Below are 25,334 nucleotides of genomic sequence, written 5' to 3' on the forward strand. Positions count from 1 at the left end.
ATGGAGATGGTGATTGTGTAGTTATAGGTATCGAGTGGCCCATGGATCCAAATGCAAAAGAAATGAATGGAATTAACAGAAAACAACTGCCATGGGTCCCACGTTCTCCCCAAACAGCCCCTGACCTCAGACAAGCATCTTCAAAGGTGACTAAACCCCTCTGGTTTGGGGAAGAACCGGTCAGCACAGACAAGCAATGTGTGTACGGCCTAGATACATACACTGAAGGGATCCGTAACGGGGAACCTCCCGTCCGTCGCGTAGTTGATGCTGGGAGAGATGGCACTTACAGGCTGTGTCGCTTCACACAACTTACAGGTCAGCACCTGCCTTCTGAAGATGAAATCAGGCTGCGAGGCTGCAGGAAGAATTCCAGGGCCTGCTTTCCCTCTCCAGCAGAAGGTCAAGAGGAAGCAGGTACCTTCAAATTCTTTCCGTCCCCCCCTCTCCTTCCCCTTGACCCCTAGATCTCCTTCAGAAGCCTTTTCGGCAGCGAGAAGCTGCAGTCACTTAGAATCTGTCCTCCATCAGGGTCAGCGGGGCCGAGGCTCTTACAGACAGAGGCCTGGGGAAGCAAGTCTCTTCTGCTCCGGCCCCGAAGCTGCACATCTGGTGGCTGTTTTGAACTTGACATTCGAATCAAGTCTTGGTGTGCTTAAAACCCCAAGGGAGTACAGGCTCCCGGAACAAATTCATTTAAGGCCCTTCCCTACCCGCTTGCTTTTGAAAGCCGTGCACGTAGATTCCGTCACTAGCCACCTGTGCTCTGTCCTGCCCAGGTGTGAACAGACGGGCGGGCAGTTTTAAGGAGCAGTCAGTAAATAAACCTCAAGTGTCCTCACAGGGAGCAGCGGTGGTATGGCAGTGCAGCTCGGACAAGTGCAGAATGAAGAATTAATTTTTCTGAAGATTTATTGGGTAAGCTATAGGGGTGTTTGCCTTTTTATAGCGCAATTTGGACTTTTGAAACTTTTTATAAAAAGATACATTGAGTATTCTCTGTATTATTTCTTTAGACCACTTTGGAGTTGCTCAAATGAGAGAAACTGGGCTGCATTTTATTGCATGTAGGTGTATAAGATACGAAGCCTTACTGTTCCGTTGCTCACCAAAAACCCAGGAATCGACATTGTCAAAGGTGTCATTTCAACAGAAAAAAGTAAATCAGCAGATCATGTGATAAAACAGGAGGTACCTGGTGTCACCTTATATTTCTAATAGGTATATTGATTCCTGTTTACCAAAATTATTTTAATAATGTATTTCATCCTGGATTTCTCCATATACTACTAAAAAAATGTTGCGTTAAAAAAGTTTTTTTCTCTATTGTTAAAATTCCAGTGCACTCTGAACAAAGGTTGCTTCTGTCTCACCTCTGTCACAGATAAATATTTTGACCACCACGGGATCTGAATCTTTCTTACAATTGACGCCCACTGACCAGAGGAAGCAATTATTACATTTTCTAGGGAGAATGCAGGAAAATTAAATGGAACTTTTTTTTCAAAAAAAAAGTCTAAGTATTGATGGGAACAATAATTCGACTTAGGTTTAAAATATGCTTCAAAATTTAAGAGAAATAGTTGTGACTATTAGAGGACAAAGGTGACGTACAGTTAGAGGGCTGCTTTGTCAAGACCATAGAAAATGCTGTGGAGGGCTTCCCTGGTGGTGCAGTCTGCCTGCCCATGCAGGGGACACGGGTTCGTGCCCCGGTCCGGGAAGATCCCACATGCCGCGGAGCGGCTGCGCCCGTAAGCCATGGCCGCTGAGCCTGCGCGTCCGGAACCTGTGCTCCGCAACGGGAGAGGCCACAACAGTGAGAGGCACACGAACCGCAAAAAAATAAAAAAATAAAAAAAAATAAAAAAAAGTGCTGTGGAGATAACTACCTACCTATGAAACCCATTTTTATGCAAAATCACCACTGGAAAAAAACTGAGAGGATTCATGAGAAAAGAAAGTTTACAGTCTTTTGACAAAAAGGCAAATAGAGTTTAAGTGAGAAAAACTTGACTCCTAAGCTAGACCCTGAACTCAGCACCTTCCAAGTGTAATCGTAAAACAGCTATTTCATCCAAATTAAAATAAGCAGTGGGTTCCTGGGATTTCTTGGGGATCTGAGGGGCGTGACAGCCCAGGACAGGAAGAGCTGTTGTGATTTTGATCACTCCCAGGGACTCAGCCACCAGAAAAGGTTCAGAGGTCCGTTGACAGAGAAACCCCAAGCCTGAGCACACAGGGTCCCCAAGAACAGAAACAGAGAGAATGCAGAGCCCGTTTTTTTCTGTCCATGCGGCACTGGAAGCAGCCTCTGCAGACATTAGATGCTAAGTTCTGCCTAACAGATACCAGTCCACTTTGCAAAGTGTTTTTCCCTTCACGCGAGGATTCTTGTCAGTCCGGAGCCACGACCAGCATCAAGGGGAGACATCCTTTGTCTCTGAGCTAAGAAGTGTTTCCTGTCCTGGTAGCTAGTGGACTACGATCTGCTTGAACTCTCCTCTCCTTTCTGATGGCTCTGACAGTGTGGGTTCCAATCCCAGCTTTGCGATTTCCTAGCTGTGGGATGCTGGGCGTGGCTGTTAACCTCTCAGGGCCGCAGCTCCTTTTCTGATAAGTGAGCATAAGAGTAGTACTGGTCGGGCTTCCCTGATGGCGCAGTGGTTGAGAATCTGCCTGCCAATGCAGGGGACACGGGTTCGAGCCCTGGTCTGGGAAGATCCCACATGCCACGGAGCAACTAAGCCCGTGAGCCACAACTACTGAGCCTGCACACCTAGAGCCTGTGCTCCACAACAGGAGGCTGCAATAGTGAGAGGCCCGCACACCGCGATGATGAGTGGCCCCCGCTTGCGCAACTAGAGAAAGCCCTCGCACAGAAACGAAGACCCAACACAACCAAAAATAAATAAATAAATAAATTAAAAAAAAAAAAAAAAGAGTAGTACTGGTCTCGGGGCTTTGCTTTGGGGGTTAACAACCCATGCCCACGTGTAAAGCTCTCAGAACAATGCCAGGTGCATAGTAATAACCACCTGTGCGTTAGCTTTGAATATAAAGCTTCCGTCAATCTAAGACAAAGCACGAGTTTCTTTATGCTCTTAAACCTGTTGCCACCGTAATACAAGTCTTAAGACACCTTCCCCCTCCTCCTAAGGATTCTTAAAGAATACGGACAACAAAATTTAAATGGCTTCAACACACTGGCTCTTAATTTATCACTCAGATTGAGACATCCTTTGATGAATGTTGTTGAACAGCTAGTCTTGGCAAGATTTATTTTGGATGTTTGGAGGATTCCGCGTACATACAGAAGCCACCCAGAGTCATTTGGGGTTTTCCGTCTTAGCAGTGTTTCCCACTACATAGCGCCATCTTGGAGTCCTTCTAGAAGTATTTCAAAGACTTTTGTGTTTTCCCACTGTGAGCGGCCCATACCACCCCACTGGGACCCTCAGCTTGCCCCCTTAGTAATGTTGATCTCATCTCCTGGACAGACATCTGAAAATCCACCCCAAGGTTCCCACGCTCATGGCGACCTCCTTGCTTCCATGATGCCCCCCAACCGTGTTCCCCTGTCCTGAGCCAGCCACCTGACATCAATGCCACATTCTTGTCTTAGACCCAAAGATCCTAGGATGGGGGCCCACGTGGAGCAACCTAGGGCACCAGTGTCTTCACACATGCTCCCAGAGAAGTGCAGACCCAAGGGCTCTTGTTCTTGACCCCTGAGACTCGTGCCCACCCATTCTCTGTAGCCGAGACCCTCAGTGACCCAGTACTGGGCTCATGGATTATAGACCCGGTTCTGCCAGCTTCCTGCGCTGGTTGCACTGAGACTCAAGATACAAAAACACTGAGAAGGAAGAGGAAGCAGGTAAGGGCTGTGACCCAGAGCACCTGCTTTTAAATTCAGATTTAGAGGAACCCTAGCTCCACGAGCGATGCCTGAGCGCCCGAAAGCAAAACACTCCCTTTGACTAAGCGTTTGTTTTCGCATTTGGGGGGACGGAAATATGAATCCTGTACTGAGTGGGTACACAAGGCATGCTAAAGTCTCCCACTGCCCTTCACTGTCTCTGTGTGTTGAAATCCTATCCATTGTTCAAGGTCCGACAACTCGTCCTCTGTGAGCCTGTCCAGGTCTCCAGCCAGAAGCTACCCCTGTTTCCTGGCGCCTCTCAGCAGTTTCTACCGTGCGTTCAGCCCTGAAGGGCTACCACCGTCTGTGGACTCCGTTTCTTTCTAGGTTACTCGCTCTCTGAACACAAGAACTGTTATCTCCCACGGGTGCAAAATGCCCAGTACCTAGAGCCTTACATAGAAGAGTGAATGTATCTGTGAATTACCAGCGCCCAGGGCCTTACGTAGAACAGATGCTCAATAAAAATGTGCTGGTAAATTAATGATGAACGGGCCGACAGGATGATCAGGAAGACACCGAAAAAGAGGGAAGAAGCCAGCTGCCACCACGGAAGCCGGCATGGGCGCAGACAGGAAGCCCGGTACGTTCTGTGTGTCTCTCCTCCAGAGCCACTGGGGGCGTCCTGCCTAAAATTACTCAGCGCCAACACAGCCTCCAGCCAGCCAGAGATTCAGGCTGCTTGGTGACATTTGGTCACGGCAGATAAATGAGCCAGGAAGTCAGAGATTTCTCCACGGGGTGTCTCCATGTCACCTTTGCCTTCAAGAAAGCGTGTGCACAGAGGCATGTGCAGGGTGGACATGGCGGCAGTGGGAGGGTGTGGATCAGGGTCAGAGTTCATCCAGGGGAGGCCAGAGCTGAGGTCCCCAAGGATGGGTGGACTTAGGGAATGAGAGGACACAAATGAATTCCAGAAACAGTCCATGGGGCTGTGGAGATGGCCAGAGAGACAACAGTGAGGAGGAAGAATCATCTTTGCGAGTGTGAATAAAAGAACTTATTGTCTTGGGGGAAGAAGTTCCAAGTTACCACAGGGCAGACTCTCAAAGTAGCCAGTGTTGGTTTAGCACCAACTTGGCGTCAACTCTTGTTACTGCACGCCCATTCTGTGACCTCTGACACCTCTTCGTCCTCATCTGTAAATAACTTTGGTAGAGACTGAAACTATCCTCAGGCTGCCAAAGTTGTGGGGTATCACCAGGGCACACGGACACCCATAATGAAGGCTACACTGCCGAGCCTCCTCTGATACCAGGTGTGCACAGGTGACCAACTTCTGGCCTGGGGAACATCATTCTTTCCATCCATTGCTCCCTCCTGCTGCCCGTAGGTGGACACTGTCACCCTTCTCCACGCAGAAGAAGCTGCTGCATCCTCCAGGTGGTGGGACGGAGCTTGGAGTCTGCATCCCTGAAACTCTGTGGACCACCTACCGCTAGACTTCACTCACGAGATGAAGACAGAAACCTCCCTCTGATATAAGCTACCGTGACTTTTTGTTTCTGTTACGGCCACATCTAATACGAATATAATCAAACTCACTTTTAATAAGGAGGATTAAAAGAGGCATCATATGCAAAGAGCGTAGCAGAGCATCTGCTAGACAGGAGATATAGAATAAACGTAAGGGTGCAGTGTATTGTTATCAAGTGTGTCTTCAAAAGACATGCAGTGGTCACATAAAAAAGATGACGCATTTCAAGAATAAGAGAGTTGACTTCAGACTATACTACAAAGCTACAGTAATCAAGACAGTATGGTACTGGCACAAAAACAGAAATACAGATCAATGGAACAGGATAGAAAGCCCAGAGATAAACCCACACACCTATGGTCAACTAACCTATGACAAAGGAGGCAAGGATATACAATGGAGAAAAGACAGCCTCTTCAATAAGTGGTGCTGGGAAAAGTGGACAGCTACATGTAAAAGAATGAAATAAGAACACTCCCTTACACCATACACAAAAATAAACTCAAAATGGATGAAAGTCCTAAATGTAAGGCCGGACACTATAAAACTCTTAGAGGAAAACATAGGCAGAACACTCTATGACATAAATGACAGCAAGATCCTTTGTGACCCACCTTCTAGAGAAATGGAAATAAAAACAAAAGTAAACACATGGGACCTAATGAAACTTAAAAGCTTTTGCACAGCAAAGGAAACCATAAACAAGACCAAAAGACAACCCTCAGAATGGGAGAAAATATTTGCAAACGAAGCAACTGACAAAGGATTAATCTCCAAAATATACAGGCAGCACATGCAGCTCAATATCAAAAAAGCAAACAACCCAATCCAAAAATGGGCAGAAGACCTAAATAGACATTTCTCCAAAGAAGATATACAGACTGCCTACAAACACATGAAAGAATGCTCAACATCATTAATCATTAGAGAAATGCAAATCAAAACTACAATGCGATATCATCTCACACCAGTCAGAATGGCCATCACCAAAAAATCTAGAAACAATAAATGCTGGAGAGGGTGTGGAGAAAAGGGAACACTCTTGCACTGCTGGTGTGAATGTGAATTGGTTCAGCCACTATGGAGAACAGTATGGAGGTTCCTTAAAAAACTACAAATAGAACTACCATATGACCCAGCAATCCCACTACTGGGCACATACCCTGAGAAAACCAAAATTCAAAAAGAGTCATGTACCAAAATGTTCATTGCAGCTCTATTTACAATAGCCCGGAGATGGAAACAACCTAAGTGCCCATCATCGGATGAATGGATAAAGAAGATGTGGCACATAGATACAATGGAATATTACTCAGCCATAAAAAGAAACGAAATTGAGCTATTTGTAATGAGGTGAATAGACCTAGAGTCTGTCATACAGAGTGAAGTAAGTCAGAAAGAAAAAGACAAATACCGTATGCTAACACATATATATGGAATTTAAGAAGAAAAAAAAATGTCATGAAGAACCTAGGGGTAAGACAGGAACAAAGACACAGACCTACTGGAGAACGGACTTGAGGATATGGGGAGGGGGAAGGGTGAGCTGTGACAGGGCGAGAGAGAGTCATGGACATATACACACTGACAAACGTACGGTAGATAGCTAGTGAGAAGCAGCCGCATGGCACAGGGATATCGGCTCGGTGCTTTGTGACTGCCTGGAGGGGTGGGATAGGGAGGGTGGGAGGGAGGGAGACGCAAAAGGGAAGAGATATGGGAACATATGTATATGTATAACTGATTCACTTTGTTATAAAGCAGAAACTAACACACCGTTGTAAAGCAATTATACCCCAATAAAGATGTTAAAAAAAAAAAAAAGAAGAAGAGAGTAACAGGGAAAAGCCTAAAACCACCTACAAAACATTTGTGGATAGAAGATCCGAAGGTGAGGAAGACACAAATATTTAATATAAATATGAATACCTAATATAAATACTTAACACAAATATTCACTACAACATGCCTTGGTTAGAACTAAAATGTTCCCATAGAAAATGCCCAGCTCTGCTAGCAGATGGAAGCAAATCAGGACGGAGCTAGAAACAAGCAGGAATACTGTGAGAACTGACATATGCCCCATGCTGACATCGAGGAAGAGAGATGTGCAAAATATTGCAGAAAATCAGTAGGAGCGAGTACGTCGGGGGGGGGGGAAGGGCAGAAGAGGTGGCCTATGGTAGCTGCGAATAAGCTGGGTGCTGAGCTGACACTGGAGGACTCGTTCAGAAACACTGTGCTTTGGGCATTCGAGAAAGAAACTCCCATTTTGATGTATTTTGTCTCTGTAAGGAAGCAAGGTTGCATTGTGACAAATGAACAGAAGTCATGGCTGACACGTTTTTCGTCCAAGAATTAATGTAATCTTAGGTCAGACATGCGAAAACTTTAGTCGAAAAGTATTAGATGTCTGTAGAGAACAGACTTGTGGTTGCCAAGGGAGAGGGATTTGGGGGAGGGATGGATTGGGAGTTTGGGATTAGCAGATACAAACTGTTATATAGAGAAGGGATAAACAACAAGGTCCTACTGTAGAGCACAGGGAACTATATTCAATATCCTGTGATAAACCATAATGGAAAAGAATATGAAAAAGAATGTATATTTGTATAACTGAGTCACTTTGCAGTACAGCTGAAATTAACACAACACTGTAAATCAACTCTACTCCAATAAAAAAAAAAGTAGACGTATGTTTCAACAATGGTCTAATATTATTTAAAAGGTAATAGGAAGTACCATATAAAAATACATGTTTGATAGACCAAGTGGGAGAAAACAAAATACCCTTTTATGACGGTGTTTTTCCATTAAAGGAAATAAATGGTTGGGACGATAAGCCCGTTACTGAAGCATCTGAGTGATAATGAGATAAAACAAATTGAATAAACGTTGAACACAATTTCCGGGAAACCTTTTCCATCCTCCTATATCACCATCACACCTTCTCTTAGGTTGTGGGCAAAGCAGATTCCGTCCATCCTGGGACACATCACCCTGCGTTCCTACAATTACACACACACACGTCCCACGATACCGGGCTGAGAAGGCAGGTGAGGGAATTAGTGGGTGAATATCGCAAAGGTCAAGAGCTGTTGGGAATGCAGCCTTTGGTCTAGATTTTCAACCAAAAGGAAAAGGAAATCCTAAGACTTGAAATATATCCTTGAAGTGATTTACGTATGTGCGTTTTTTCTTAATTGTAACAAAAGTTCTGGTTGGGCAAGGGCTTCTCCTTCTTAAGGTAAGCTGGAGTACAGGAAAGTTCTCTGCAGCTTTCATGTGAAAATGCCACAGCCCCCGTGAGTTCAGCTTCAGCCCTCGATTTGTTGTTTCTGACCCTTCAGGTTTAACTTCCGGTAATCAGACAAAGGAGAATCAGACCACTGACACAAACTGAAGTCATTAATAAAGACAAAAACTAAGCATAGCCTTTCTTACACCGATCAACTCCTGAGACATAGGCAGCTGTAATTAGAATCTTCTCTCTTTTCTTAGGTGCATTTTAGAGGCAAAATTAATTTTTTAACTGGGTGAAAATCTTAGTGAACAAAGCAAGCATTTTTCCTCAAATACTATTGCAATACTGTTGCAATTTTAAACCTCACTTATCTCCTATTTTCAAAAAAAGGCACCTTTAAAAGAGCTAGATATAAACAAATTTCTTTGGAATGAATTCTAATTTCCTACTGCTTTTTGTTGTGATTTAAGATTTTAAAAAATTATTTTGAAGTCTTAAAAGTCAAAATTGTTTATCATTTTTCTATACACAATGTACGCTTCAGGGGTACTACTGAGGTTTTTCAAATGATGCTTTAAAAGAAAGTCACAGGAGAGAAGCTTCCAACAAACTTGAATTGAAAAGCTAGCAGGATTTATGGGACTCCTTGGATTCCACATCAGCATAACCACATCCCATGGATTTCTGTACGACCAGCTGTCCTGGAAAGTCTCACACTAATGCGAGCATTTAGTTTATAGCCTTACATTCATCTGCTCAAAAATCTGCAGCAGAATCTCAGAGCTAACTACCAGTCTTTTAAGATAAATTTTACCATAAAATCAAGTTGTCATTACATTGAATTTTTACTAACACTGCTTCATAGGTCAAAACTTAAAGCCAAACTTTTTGAATACATGCGGAACAGTAAATGTAAACTCACAATTCCCGTTGTAATGCAGGAAAAGTTACCGGTGTCCTAATAACACTTTCGCGAGTTCTTCTAAAATGCAGTGGGCGTAAGGATATGAGATGATTAAGTTAGGCCATTCAATTTGCTGAGACAACGAAATTACAGAAACATTATCATTAGAGAATGATTCAATTATAGAGAAGACACTGTATATGAAAGCTGAAAGGGGTTCATGTTTTAAAAGGGTGGAAACAGCATTCCAGCTCTAAGTTTTTGGGAAAATGAGTAACAAGTTGGGAATTGTAACATGTAGGCGTCCAGCTGATCAAGACAAACGGCAACTGGATCTTAACCACACCGCCACTCAGCTCTAGTTTACGGGTACCAGCGTACTTACTGCTGGTAAGCTTGTGCTTTCCGAGCGAGGAACAGGGCGCGCGTTTGCTACGTCTGCCAGTTGCCGGGGTGTCAGCGCTCGCCGCCTGGCTGACTTCCAGGTAGCAGTGCTTTCTCAACAAGCTGGCAAGATGCCTGAGCCATCCGGAGATGGCTCCAGCTCACTGCTGCCCTGACGCTACATTTCTAAACCCTGATCCTAAATGTCTCTCTTCTTTTCTAGCCAAGTATTTGGAGGCCAGGAGGCAGCCCTCTTACCACTGACAATTATGGAAAGTGTCTCCTGTGTAGTGATTACCATAAACTCCTACCAGCACAGATCCGAGATGATGTCAGTCATCTCCTCTAACTAGTACTAGTTTACTTTCTGTATTCTCTAGTTGACAGGTAACTCCACACACACGGGTGACACTTCCTTACACACCTGTGCATTCCAGCTGTTTGCACAGCCTTCAGCCTGTCCTGAGCTAAGAGGCAAGCAACTCCCTGGCAAAGAATTTGGTCTATTTTGCTCACTGACAGGTGTGCAGCCTAGCCCAGAAGGTGCCACTTAGTAGGTGCTCAATAAATACGTGTACAACAAACGAACAGATGAAATACTGAGCAAACAGCCATGGAGCCATGTGTGACAGCCAAGGCAGCAACCACTGTTACTGAGTTTCAGGCACAATCTGAAAAGTAGATGAGACGATTCATAAAGCCCACGGTTTCCTGAGTCCCTTTAGCTAGATGCATGATTCCGGTGTGGAAACACCGTCATTTTTCCTCGTGTGCTGTTGCTTCAGGACAGAAGATAGTAAGGAACTGCATAAGAGAAAATGTCACTTGTGTGTTATCTTAGAAGCAAGCTTTATCCCCAGGCCAGCTGCCTGTCAGAATCTGGGTCTTGTTTTTCTCACTTACTCCTATTTTCTGCCTCTTCCTGTCCCTTTTCTGTTTACTCCTCCACATAAGGTGCTTTCCCAGCCCCTGATCCAGTAGGTTTCTTCCGGCTCCTCTCACTCGACGGGGTTGGCTTTATTTAAATGCAATTCTGCAAGGCTCAGGACGTGATATCAGCCTTCTTTAAACAAACAAGAGTTCCCGAGACTTGCTTTACGCTTCTCGCAGGCTCCGTATCAAAGGAAGTGGCGAGGACCACATCTCTCATTTATGATGAGATGGCTCAGATCTAAATGCTGCCAATAATGCTAGAAAGAGACAGCATTCCTATGGGTGTTAGGAATGATGGACACATTGATGAGATACGTAAACAGGATCCCTCTGGGCCTGGAATCGGGCCCCCATGGTTTTGCCATATGGGTCTTCCGGAAGCTATCTCAAGGAAGCCGTCCAGATTGAAAGTATAAACGCTGAAGGGTAAACCTGGTGTGATCTCTTTGGGTAACGGAAGGGTTATCATTTTCCACTCTAAGAATAATGGAGCACCTGCTCTTTAAATGATGTCTTTGGTAAATCGACTGGGTGAGCAGAATGGGGTGAGGAGTACATTGAAATCCAGTATCAGAGTCACCTGAGTTTTTACCAAGTCATCAGCTGCAGGGGATACACAAGCTGCTCTGAGAATCTCGCCTCTGGGAGCAGAATCCCAAAACACACTAGAGAAGTGGGGAGTTTCAATTTCCCACTGAAGAGGAAACTCAAAGTCCAATAGCAGCCTCTACCTCTGGGATATACAGCAGGGGCGTAATAGTTGCTGGATTCCCATAGACTCCTAGGCATCTTAGCGATGTGAGCCTTACTGTAGTTCTAAGTTTAAATACGTGAAAACCAGATGTGAACCTATCACTACACCGACGATTCTCACTTGGTTCCACTTGGTCCTTTATGCTTTTTAGAAATGCACCCCTGTATCCGCTGTTGGAAAACCCAAAGAAGGTCCCGTCACTGATACAGTGCACGATTTACAACACCCCTGGGTTTGGGACCCATGATAACATCAAAGCGTTTGAACTCTGTCTTAAATATCTACATCTAGCAAATACACACGATCCGTGACCAAACACAGATCGATGAGTCATGACCCCTACCTTTGAGGCTCGGGAGAGAAGGTCGGGTAAACATCTCAAGGGCATTCGGTGCCAGGGCAAAAGTTACTAGACAGCAGGCAGAGAAGACGGCTTTCAGGGGGGTTGGGGCGGATGGATAAGCATTAGCCAGGAAGGGAAAAGAAAGGAAGTCCTCCCAGGTTGAGGGAGCTGCAAGCACATGTCACAGCAATGTGTGACGCCCTGCCTAGACCACCAGGGCACCGGGAGGCGTAAGAGAAGAAGGAACGCGGAGGAGGACAGAGAAAGCAAAACTGAGCATCTTTCGGGCATCTCATGAGAGCAACGCCCTCTTGCAATTTCTTCTATTCCCATGGCAGTGACTGCACGTAGCCCTACAAGCATGGAAAGAAAGATGCGTCTGCTCACTGTCCCGTGGGTGCCAACGCACGGCGTTCAGGTAGAAGTTGCAGTAGTGGAAGAGAAACTCGTGATCCGAACGATGGCTTCTCCCTTGAAGCAGGGGCATCAGGTCACGTCCATCGATGATCCTGGGGGATAAAGCAGGTGGGCATCAGGGGGCCACATCAGCCTTGGGCTAAAACCTCCTGATGTCGGCGCTGTCCTTCCAGCAAATGGGGGCATGACAGAGCTACAACATGGTAATGAAGTAACCAACCCAGGACACTAACTGACCCACACTGGGCGCCATACGCAATGTAGGGAGGCCACCTCTGCTCGTGCATGAATTCATTTCATCCTCCAAGCAGCACTGTGAGTTGTGACCAGTATCACTCCAGGATGATGGGATGAAGAAATGGAGTGATTCACCCAACTCCACGTGTGTCGTAAGAGCCAATGGGATTGAAACCCAGCTGACTGGGCATCCGTGCTTTCCACTGCTTTCCCCTGCTGCTGCTCCTATACCGAGTTTTCTGCCTATTGCCTTGGCAAACAGTGTATTCACAAACTACAAATCTATAGAAAATAAGAATTTCTGACAATCTGAGTTTTAAAAAAAAGATAATATACAGCATGGGGCAATTTAGATTGGATGGACTTCAACGCAAATGAAGTTCTAAGTCCCAGGGACGTGATTTGTAAATAATAATGATGATATTAAATACCCCGAAGATGTAAATATACTCACATGCATTTACATATCACATATACACATTACACATATGTTTATGTTCTCAAAGGTAAATATATCTCTTCTATAACTAGGCCGAGAAGGGGAACTTTCCAGATGGTAGGCAATAACTGTATACAACTGCTAAGGAGCAAAATTAAGACTATTTGGATGTTACATAAAGGAAAAAAGCCTATAATTTTGTTTTGAGTGAAACATACATTAACAGGCACTAGAGAAACTGAAGTCGTTGATTACCATTAGGCCACTGCCACTGAAACCTGGGGCAGAAGGCTACTTGGAAGGAGGTAGAATGTTGAACTTGAGGGTTTTCCTTCTCTGATTAAAAACATTCCAAGACAAATATCATATGATATCGCTTATATGTGGAATCTAAAAAAAGGGTACAAGTGAACTTATCTACAAAATAGAAATAGAGTCACAGATGCAGAAAACAAACTTATGGTCACCAGGGGTAAAGGCGTGGGCAGAGAGATAAGTTGGGAGATTGGGACTGAATATACACACTACTATACATAAAACAGATAACTAATAAGGACCTACTGTAGAGCACAGGGAACTCTACTCAATACTGTAATGAACTATGGGGGAAAGTATCTTAAACAGAGTGGATATGTGTATATGTATAACTGAATCACTTTGCTGTACACCTGGAACTAACAACATTTTACATCAACTACACTCCAACAAAAAATTTTTAAAAAACCCAAAACACTCCATCCCTGGCCCCTCCTACTATGAGGAATTGAGAAACCGGAACTTTAACTTGGTTACATAATGTGGGTAAGCACTCTTGAGAGGTCCTACATCCCTTGAGTTTTTTTTGTTTTTTTCTTTTTTCTTTGTGGTTTATTTTGGTGTCGCTAAAAACCCCATCATGTAATTACTGCTGACTGCTTCTCTGGTCCCCACCTTAGTTATTAATCATGCACTCCGCACAAGTCCACGGAACTGAAAATATTCTATTATTGTAAGTTAAAAATAAGAACAAAAGACAGAATTGGCTCACTTTCCAAGCCTGATTCTCATCTTCCATGAGAGGAACAAGGTAGAGAGATGATTCGATCCAGAAGCAGTGTGTTCTCCGGACACTAGTTCTATTCTGAAATGGCCGGTATTGTGAATTTCAAGAAAAACTCAGTCCTTGAGATTAGGAGAGCCTAAGTAGGTGGAAAGGAAGCAAGGGATGAGGGGAGAGGGGCAGAGAGGAGGACCTGCGCATAAAAAGCCCCCAGGGGTGAAAACCCTGAAGGTGAGAGATGGGACAGATGGGCCCGACACCTCTCCACCACCTTTAGCTCCACGTGGAGAGAAGGCCTTTCCACGATGGCTCGAGGGTGAGAGTGAATCTCTGTTTCTCTGACTCAATGTCTAGCTCATTTCTCGAAGCTGTTTTTCATCATAAACCCACAAAACTCAGCACTTAAGAACCCAGGAGACAGAACTGTTTTCTTAAGATTGGTATTTCATAACCGAACTGGGCCTGATCCCACAAAGGGGGATTTAATGACAAAAAGAACACTGTAAATCTCATAGACTTTTTTTCTGATTTCCAAGCAGATTTGTCTCTTTTTTTTAAGGAGGGAACAAAGTCTGTTCTGCAAACTTCTTTTTTCTTGCGATGCAGAGACTGATCTCATCTTTGTTTTACATCCTATACCTAACGCACTCTTTCCTGGAAGCCGGCAATAAATCACGCTGCGATGGAAACCACTGTTGAACAGCGCTGGAGAAATACGGCTTGTCAACAAGAGGCTCATTTCTGCCATGAAAAATGGAAAGTGACTCTACTGAGCTAAACTTTTAAACGGCGTCTGAGTTATCAAAATACTTGGGATGGCTGGGATGGAAATGTTTGTACAACATCACGATTCGTGGCAGAAGGGCCCCTACACTTTCAAAGTGATGCAAAGCATCGCCGCTTCCCTATGGGAATCGTCTGATTGGCCTTTTCTGTAAACAAATTCAACTTTCCATAGCACGCTTGCAGGACAGCCATGGCTACAAAATCGGATGCTTTTTTCCCCTGGTGTCTGCCTGATTCTGTGAAAAACGTGCTCATTTGAGATTGCCTTTAACTTGGAAAGTGAGATGATTCTCTTTGGGCTCCTGACTCATGGCAACCATGGGGATAGTAACAATTCAGTGTCAAGGAGAGTCATGTCTGAATTTCAGGTCAAATTCAATAGCATGCGGATGACTCTCACGTAACTGAAAAGAACATGTTTGGGGAACTTTTGTGGGGGACAGTGATTTCATCCCCCCACGAATGTGCTGTATCTCTCTCAGCTGAGTCAGTGAGCCATGTACTTCGGGACGTCCCTCCGACCCACCTGTGCCGGGTCCGCTCTGGGGAGGATTTGGGGATCATAGCAGAAGGGAAAGGCTTGGGGGACTGAAAAAGAGGTTAACTTGGGGCACAAGGTGAGTCACTTGTTGCCATATTCAAAATAAGGTGATTCATGGAAGCAACCTAAGTGCCCATCGACAGATGAATGGATAAAGAAGATGTGGCACATATATACAGTGGAATATTACTCAGCCATAAAAAGGAACGAAATTGAGTTATTTGTAGTGAGGTGATGGACCTAGAGTCTGTCATACAGAGTGAAGTAAGTCAGAAAGAGAAAGACAAATACCGTACGCTAACACATATGTACAGAATCTAAAAAAAAAATGCTTCTAATGAACGTAGGGGCAGGACAGGAGTAAAGATGCAGACGTGGAGAATGGACTTGAGGACACGGGGTCAGGGTGAAGGGTAAGCTGGGATGGAGTGAGAGAGTAGCACTGACATACATACACTACCAAATGTAAACCAGATAGCTAGTGGGAAGCAGCCACATAGCACAGGGAGATCAGCTCGGTGCTTTGTGGCCACCTAGAGGGGTGGGATAGGGAGGGTGGGAGGGAGACGCAAGAGGGAGGGGATATGGGGACATATGTATATGTATAGCTGATTCACTTTGTTATACAGCAGAAACTAACACACCCTTGTAAAGCAATTATACTCCAGAAAAGATGTAAAACAAACAAACAAAAAAATAAGGTGATTTTTTTCACTGTAGAGTAGGACAGGAAACATTTTTAGAAGAAAGCACATAGATCTTTGATAAATTAAAGGGAATCCCAAGTACCCAGAAAGTCTCTTTCATAATTAAAAGTGTTTCCACCCATAAACATCAAACATTCTGCCATATGTGAATAGAAAGCAAGATCAATTACACGTAGTCACACGTACGTGAAGAGTTTCGACTTTTGTTCTGCAAAATGGAGCTGAGCTGGGTACAGCTTGCTCTTGTATCTGTAGTGCTCTATGGAAGAAGTCTTTTGTGGTCACCCAGCTAGATGTCAGCAAAATTGAGTGGGAGAACCAAGCCACTCCCCTTGTCTTCATCAGACATAAGTGATACCAAGCATTTGGATTTCTTTTCCAAACTTGGAAAAAAGAAATGAAATCGAATTTTCATTATGGAATAGGAGAATTGGGCATGCCAATCTTCATTAAGAGGGAGCATGGTCATAGACTCACTATGGTAATACTCTGTCTGCTTGCAAAGATGAGGATGACAGGTTTTCACTTTAATGAATTAATGTATTGAGGTATTATATTTTTGTTGCCTATGTTTTATATCGCAAAGAAAGACTGCCCTCCATGTATGTCCAGAATCAGCTTATTTGGAGATGCAGGGGGAATGATTCTTCTGCATATGCTGGGGTGATGGCCACGGTAGGTATGAAGGAAAGATTCACCGCCAAGAGGAATCTCATATAGGCACACCACAGGGTTGAACTAGAGAATTCTCATGGCAGCACTGAGACTCTGCAAAGTGAAAATCTCTATGTGTAACCCTCGGACTGCTGCTCTTTTTACCTAAGCAGAAACCCTGCATCGAAGGGCTTTTCATTTCTCACCAAGCTAGGATTGTCAAGAACAGCACTTGCTTCTTGAGAATTACAAAGCTGTACTTGAAGGACACGGGTCTTCTGAACGAAACTCCTCTCGTTCAATGAAAAATGTGGCAAAATGTGAGGGAACCTCATTAAGTGATTGTCATATAGCCTGGGTCCAGCTCTCTGAATGTGTCTACTCACCTGAGAAACGTAAATTTAATATTGCTTAAGCAAGAAACCAGGGAAGCTGATTTACACCAATCTTAGTGAGAGGGAGTTAGGCTGTTTTCTAAAGAGTAGATACCTGTGTATCAGATTTACAGATGGATATGGATATATATGAGGATATTATCCGGATGCTCTTATTGAAAAGTTTTGATGAGGTTTTCATTATATAGATAACGACAATTTCCGTAAAAGAGCAATAATAAGCTTTTGAGCAGAATTCTCAACCTCAGCGCTCCCAACATATTGGGCTGGATCACTCCTTGCTGGAGGGTGGCATCCTGTGCATGGTAGGATGTTTACCAGCAACCCGGGCCTCTATCCACTAGATGCCAGCAACGTCCTGAGTCAAAACAATCAAAAATGTCTCTAGACACTGATAAACGGCCCCTGGGAGGGACAGTCACCCCAGCTGAGAACCATCCCTTTAGATGGTCAACGTCTCCAGGGCAGACACACAAGGACGTCTTCTAGACCTGGTTGCTAACATGATCTAAATAGTATATTGTGAGATCATTTTATTCCCATGAGCAACCTGGAAGCAGATTGCTGTTTTCTTATCTGTGCTGTCTCTTGCAGAACAATGACATCTTATAGAGCCTTAGACCAAGACCCAGACATAGTATCATTGGGTTGAGTTGGACCATCAACAGGTGAGATCCACTGAAAGAACCTTCAATACTCAGAATGGGTTCCACTGATGACACTGGCTCGTGCACAAAATGTTTGGGTCAGCTTAGGAGGGAGGCTGCTTCCTTCCTCAATGGGCATGTGGGAGAAAAACAGGATGACCCCCATTAGCCTCAGATTGGGGTGGGTACGAGGTGCCGGCAGCAAGATCTCCCTTTAAGGATCTTCCTCTTTGCCTCTGAACTTTTCCCTTCCCTTGGCTCTTCCCAGTGAGGTGGAAAACCAGTTAAAGATAGTGTGAAAGCAGGGACTTCCCTGGTGGTCCAGTGGTTAACACTCTGTGCTCCCAATGCAGGGGGCCCGGGTGCGATCCCTGGTCAGGGAACTAGATCCCACATGCATGCCGCAACTGAGAGTTCGCATGTCACAACTAAGAAGTCTGCATACCGTGACTAAAGACCTGGCACAGCCAAATATAAATAAATGTTTTTAAAATAATAAAAATATAAAGATACTGTGAAAGCAGAGAGTACCGACAAATTTAATATCATGAACCATGAGAGAAAAATGTACTTAATGAAACTATCTGAACACTCAGTGTGCATGGGTCAGGGAACTATTCAGATTTATTCCAAGAAAGAACCAGGGCCAGAGAGCAAGTAAAATAAGGAGTGAGAGTTTTAGTTTTCTGTAAGAAAAGACTTTTGATGAGTTACTCCTGCCAAGTTTTCTGTCATTAGAGGGGAAGAAGAATAGTTTGATTGGAATAGCAGCTCTTAGAAGCCCCTTCAGCCCTCACAGTGATGATTCTCTGAGCCCAGATGGACGTGAAACGTGTAAGTGGAAACGACTCTACTTCCCTACCTGTTACCTCTCAATATGGCGGGTGAAACAAAAATGGCAAGTATTCGTGCATCTCTACTCTGCACTTGACATGCTCTAGTGCTTGCCATCCTGTGCAAGTGTGAACCCATTTGCAGGAGAAGAAATCAGGGCCCAGGAACTTCAATGCTTCAGCAGCAGTGAAGCCACAGCAGCATAGCTCCGGGAATCTCTGCTCTTCTCTGAAGCACCAGCTACCCTGAGACGGCGTGGTCCAGAGACCAACAGGGATGCCTGACACCTACGAGGAGGTCTATGAGCTCAAACTGTCTTTGCAGTAATTCAAAATGTTATTTGCCTTTTGTACCACTCTTCATGAGCTCATGGTGGGTTTCCCCAGTGGCTCCATTATCACTCTGTCAGTCGATGCACTGTGTGCTTGGGCCCTCTTGCGTTTAAAAACTTTTATTTCCAGGTTTAATTGCTCATATGACAAACGCTGATAGATACCGCCCACAGAAACACAACATCTTTGGGCTCCTGGATCTGGGAAGAGTGTACATGAATCTCGAGGCCACAAAGTTTGAGAAGGGCTGACGTCTACAATTCTGCCTTTCCCATCTGTGTGTGTGTGTGTGTGTGTGTGTGTGTGTGCGCGTGTGCACGCGTGCACTTTGAGAGGAAGGTATACCTAATGCAGAAATTTGAAAAAAAAAAAAAAAAAGAAGAGTGAACCAAGGTTACGCACAATGGGAGGTGAGCAAAGCTCTCCGTGGACTCAGCTCTGGCTCAGCTGTTGTTTTCGCCTCTGGTTTCCAGTTTCCTCTTGGTTCTGTCGGCAGCTGAATTTGAACAAGATTTGCAGCCCGTGTGCCTGCCGTCACCCTGGATTGCCACCCAACTAACGAAAGCAATGAATCAGTGTGCCTCACTTGGAACTCTTCAGGTTGGTAATAACACTTAAGGAGAAACCACTGGCGATGCCGTCGGAAGTTGTATTTAAATGTAAGAGAAAGACATTTCATGTAGAACTCGCTAAACGAAGACGTGCTGGGAAAAAAGGGGCCTGACTAGGCACCCAACTGCCTTTCTCGCTGCTGCAGCAAAGAGCTGGTGAACAGGGCCAGGAGGAGAGGTGTGGGACGAAACAAGGGAGGTTAGAGGGCATCTGCCCAGCTGCCCTTCTGCAAGCCGATGATGGGCACAGATGAGAGAGAGAGAGAGAGAGAGAGAGAGAGAGAGAGAGAGAGAGAGAGAGGACAGAGGGAGGGAGGGGGAGAGGTTCCACGGAATGCCAAAAGAGGGAGGCTCAGTTAAAGACCGTCCATCCCATAGGACTCCCCTGGTGGCACAGTGGATAAGACTCCATGCTCTCAATGCAGGGGACCCGGGTTCAATCCCTGGTCAGGGAGCTAGATCCCACATGCATGCTGCAACTAAGAGTTCACATGCCACAACTAAGGAGCCCACGTGCTACAACTTAGGAGCCAGCGAGCCCCAACTAAGGAGCCCGTCTGCTGCAACTAAGACCTGGTGCAACCAAATAAATGAATAAGTAAACAAATATTAAAAAAACAGGGCTTCCCTGGTGGCGCAGTGGTTGAGAGTCCGCCTGCCGATGCAGGGGATACGGGTTTGTGCCCCGGTCCGGGAAGATCCCACATGCTGCAGAGCGGCTGGGCCCGTGAGCCATGGCCGCTGAGCCTGCACATCCGGAGCCTGTGCTCCGCAACAGGAGAGGCCACAACAGTGAGAGGCCCGCATACCGCAAAAAAAAAACAAAAAACAAAAAACAAAAAACAAAAAACAAAAAGACTGTCCATCCCCTTTGGGCTTTGGACTTTATTTCCCACTGGGATAACAGGATGGACAGAGCGGTGTTTTACATTGCTGGACCCACCAGTAAGTCCCATAACTGGGCGTGGATAAAGGGTCCAGCCGGAAGTAGCATATGCCACCGTGCAGGCGAATCGGAACACCCTTGCCCACAAAATCCGAAGGAGACTGCCCCGAGCACCTGGGAGTCACAGTACCTGTCTTCCGGCAGAGGGGACCCCGCAAGTTTGGCCACCGTCGGGAAGATGTCCATATTGCTTGTTGGCTCATCGATCTCCAGCCCAGCCTGGATCACCCCTGGCCATCGGAGGATGCCTGGAACCCGGATGCCTCCTTCCCAGTTGTTGGCTTTTCCCCCTAAAATGCCGAAGGAGAGACATCAAGGAGATTTATACGTCTTTCCAACACGTACCTCAATGCACTCTTCAATGCTTAATGTGGGGTGGCCGATTTGGAAGAACCTAGTGATTTAATGACATGGATTCAATGAGAATTTCACAAGCAATACTGTGTCTCTTGTGGTGAAGAATATATATCGGGTTGGCCAAGAAGTTCGTTCGGGTTTTTCCATAAAATGTTACGGAAGAACCCAAACAAACTTCTTGGCCAACTCAATATATACATGTCATGGTCTCTACATGCATGACACACGGCCAGCATTGCCTGGTGGACACAAGTGCTGACTCTGTCATCAGGGAGACTCAGATCTCGCAGCAACAAAGACTTCTAACAATGTTTCTGGAGTCATGGGGTTCAAATTCCACTTCTACTTTTTACTGCTGGTAGGAGGCAAAATAATGGTACCCCCAAATGTCCACCTGCAACCCCTGGAATCTGGGGATATGGTACCTTATCCGACAGAAGGAGAGATTATTCTGGATTATGTGAGTGGGTCGAATACAATCACGAGGCTCTTTATAAGGGAAAGAGGGAAGCAGGAAAACTGGCATCAGAGCAGCTGAGGCTGTAGTCAGAGAGATTGGAAGATGCTACGTCACTGGCTCTGAACAGAGAGAAAGGTGCCCCAAGCCAAGGCATGCAGGTGGCCTCCCTCCCCGAGAGCCTTCATAAAGGAACGCAGCTCTGCTGACACCTTGATTTTAGCCCACGTGGACCCATTTTGGACATCGGACCTGCAGAACTGTAAGATCATCCATTTGTGTTCTGTCGAGCCACCCAACTGGTGGTGAATTCGTGCAGCAGCCCTAGGCAACGAAAACCCCAGCTCTGTGCCCTTGGGACATGGATCCACCGCTGCGCCACACGTTCCAGACGTGTAAGATGTGAGTATTTCACGGGATTATGATCCCCAGCCTGAGAGACAGGAGACCACAGACCATAGCCGTTTTCATCATTGTTATTATTTTATTACTGGCATAGCTCTTACTGTTTAGTTGGGAAAACGAGCTTTGCACGTATGAGGCAATTCGAAAATAACTAAATAGAGCATGAAAGGGGTATCAGGAGGGGCTGGAGGGGTGAGCTGGGAGTGGGTCACAATGTCAACAGAAGATGCTCCCCAGGGTCTCTCACTAATGGTCCTTGGGGAAGGGAGACAGCAGCACGGCGGCCTTGGGCTCAAAGAGGCCAGAGATGCTGGATCCCTCCAGCAGGGAGCCCGCGGATGGATGGAGAAACAGACACGCTGCTTCCCCAGGAGTAGTTCCCCATGACTTTGTAACAAGCTGTGCATAACTCTGATTGCAGCCCAACAAAAAGCACAGAGGATGCCTCTTCCCTGGGAACACGGGCCCTGAGGCAACAGACTTTGAGTTGGTTTGCGAAGGAGAAATAGGGTTAGCAGAGAAGGACAGGAATTGCAAGGGAGATACAGGAAAAACAGGTGAAGGAGAGTGGATTCTTTCTGAAAATGTCTGAACAGAGAAAAGAGCATGGTCTAAATTTAAAATCTGGTCAAGTAATTGTCAAGTGCACGCATTTAACATCCCGGTGGCACTCGGCCGTGATAGGAAGCCACAGACAGACGACGGCTGAGTTAATCTCTCCAGGACGGTGCAGAGAAAATTCTTCTACCATTCACTCCGAGACTCTTGTTAGGAACAGCTGTCTCTAAACCACGCTTCTATATTTTTGTCTTTGCACGTGCTGCCACCCGGCAGGTCAAATGCCTTTGAATGGCAAGAGCATATGCTTGTCATTCTTTTGCTTGACGTGGGCACAGAGTTTTCTGCAATACTCTATTTGTCATTTTTTTGTCCTCTTGGGCATCTCCCCGCCTGATAACACTGGTTCCCTGGATTGATGGGAATCGCAAGGAAGCACGTGATGAATCTAATTCACACTAAAGTCTTTCTCATCCAAGATGCTATAGTTTACACCCTCCTCGACGTATTCAGTCCAGGGACTAAAACCCCACCAATTATAGATGGGAGATGTGACAAAACCGCCCAGGTCCTATCACACTATCATCCACCTGTTATCGGGGCAAGAATAAAACAGCAGCCGTCTGCTCATGTCACTGCTTGAAGGTAAAGAACTGAAGAACACCCTTCAGTTAACTGACCCGGTTTCAGAAGCTAAAGGTGACTATTTAAGCAAGACATCAAACGGCTAAATCATCTGAGCCAGGAGGTGGCACGTGTTTCCTTTGAAAAGCCAGGGAGTGACGATTTTAGGTGGTTTGGGTGGCTTGCCCAACTCCTCAGAAGCAGGAGGGCCAGACACCAACAAATCAGCATGGCTGTGTTTCAGGGAAACTTGATCTACAAGATCAGGCAGCAGGCTGGATCTGGCCCAAATGCCATAGTTTACTGAGCCCTGCTCTTTTTCTTTCCTTTTTTTTTTTATTGGAGTATAGTTGATTTACAATGCTGTATTAGTTTCTGCTGTACAGCAAAGTGAATCTGTTATACATATACATATAGCCACTCTTTTTTTAGATTATTTTCCCCCATAGGTCATTACAGAGTATTGAGTAGAGTTCCCTGTGCTCTACAGCAGGTCCTTATTAGTCATCTATTTTATATGTAGTAGTGTGTGTGTGTGTCAATCCCAATCTCCCAATTTATCCCCTGCCCTTACCCCCTGGGAACCGTAAGTTTCTTTCCTACATTTGTGACTCTATTTCTGTTATGTAGATAAGTTCATTTGTAGCCCTTTTTTAAATTTTTGGATTGATAGATTCCACATACAGAGCCCTGCTCTTAAAGTTACCGAATTTAGATTTGGGGAGTAGGGGGCGTGCATCAGCCCTGACCCTACTCCGTAATATGAACTCCTTCAGTGTTATTAGGGGGGAAATGTCACCACAACTTCCACTGATGATTTATTTTTTCACTTAATTGGACTCCTTCGTATCTTCTGCAAGAACGAAAAACTAAAGAATCTCTCCTTCAGCCTGGCTCTGGCCCACCCTGCCAATACCATTCCCTAGTGGAGCTGAGTCTCACCTAAGTGCCCCAGCAAACAACTCATCCTATCCCACCTTCTGCAAAGTTCTGTTGCTGTTTTCTCTGCCAGGATTTTCCCCCAACCCCCAATCATTTCTGTAAACCCTCGAAAGCCTGCATAAGACGCTCTTCCTATTTAATCAAGGCTTCTACAACCACTACCACATGTAATGTCTTCCTACTCTCCATTTCCTGGGCATTTTTCAAGGTTCTCGTTTATGGGATGTGTGACAATCAATGTGATCCCATCTCATCGTCCCAGCGGGACCAAGAGTACTTGAGAAGAAACTCTAATCGACTGTTGAATCAACTGCGGTCCACAGCGTAATACCTTCCAAATAGAGAAGGTCCAATATATGCAGTGAATGAACGAAAGAATGGATGAATTGATGCAGAGTATTCCTGGGGGGAAAAAAAAAGAGAACCTTACAGATGGGAGTGGTTATAAACTCCTGTTTCCAACCTCTTTTGGTCCCTTAACTTTGCTAGGCTTTTTCATTTCCCTAACCTGTTGCATTCCAAAAGTTCTCTCCTCCAGAGTCTTACCCAACAAGCTCATCTTCTTAGTCTCACTGTGCATTCCATCCAGGAAAATGAGCTTGATTAGCACGAAATACATCAATGCCCTGCCCTCCCAGACCTCAGTTTATCCACTGATGTCACATCCCCAACCATGTGCCCCTCCAGGCAACCTTGGCCTCCGTCACCCACAGACCACATCACTCCCACCTGCTCTGTCTCAAAAGTGAGTGATCCAAACGCTCTATTATCTAATCACAAACCTCTGCCTTCCAATACAGCTTTCTCAACCTTGGGCCCAAACTCTGCAATATCGAACCCTGTCGTACCACGGTCACACGTTTTGTCAAATAAAACCCAATGCAGTCATCTCGTTGAGGACTGCGATCATTCAGTAGTTCAGTTTTCTACTAAGTGCACAGTCCCAATTGTTCCAAATGACACTTCAATTTTCGGGATGTTTGCTAACTTTATCCTATGTGGTCCCGATGACCAGCTCAGATCATGCAATGTACCATTTCCATCACATTCTTGCCAAAAGACTGGATCCCAGAGAACCTCTGACACATGTTCATGCCTTCCCAGTACGATACCAGCCCTCAATGAAAATATCTATCTGTTCTCTGTAAATTGAGATCTTCTCAACATCTGGTTAAAGTGACCAAATGGGGTCCCTTCCTGTTCCTGGAATCCAGGGTTCCCCACCTGCAGCTGGCATGTCAACCCTCCCCCAGAATACTACTTGTCACCCCCATGCCCTGCCCTACCCCGCCTTCAGTAGGTAACTCTGTTTCCTTCTGCAGAGAGGAAACAGAAGGCTTCATTTGGGAACACCTTCAAATTCCAGCCACTATCGCTTCTCATTGCACCAGCATCTGCTCTCGGCATTCCCTGCCAGACTAGACAAGGTCCCTCCTCCTGGC

The 25,334-nt window shown here is 45.3% G+C and overlaps 1 protein-coding gene across 1 annotated transcript in view; it reads right to left on the reverse strand.

The window, feature by feature from the left end:
* STS (steroid sulfatase) overlaps positions 1-25,334 on the reverse strand; it is a 178,856-nt gene that overhangs the window by 4,385 nt on the left and 149,137 nt on the right. Inside the window, exons 9-11 of the mRNA XM_060138071.1 lie at positions 20,680-20,839; positions 12,352-12,473; positions 11,965-12,030 (exon numbers count right to left, since the gene is read on the reverse strand). Of these exons, the coding sequence (XP_059994054.1) occupies positions 11,965-12,030; positions 12,352-12,473; positions 20,680-20,839 (348 nt within the window). The remainder of the gene's footprint in view (positions 1-11,964; positions 12,031-12,351; positions 12,474-20,679; positions 20,840-25,334) is intronic.

This window comes from Lagenorhynchus albirostris, chromosome X, assembly GCF_949774975.1.
Source record: "Lagenorhynchus albirostris chromosome X, mLagAlb1.1, whole genome shotgun sequence".
In the NCBI taxonomy this organism is placed as follows: Eukaryota; Metazoa; Chordata; class Mammalia; order Artiodactyla; family Delphinidae; genus Lagenorhynchus; species Lagenorhynchus albirostris.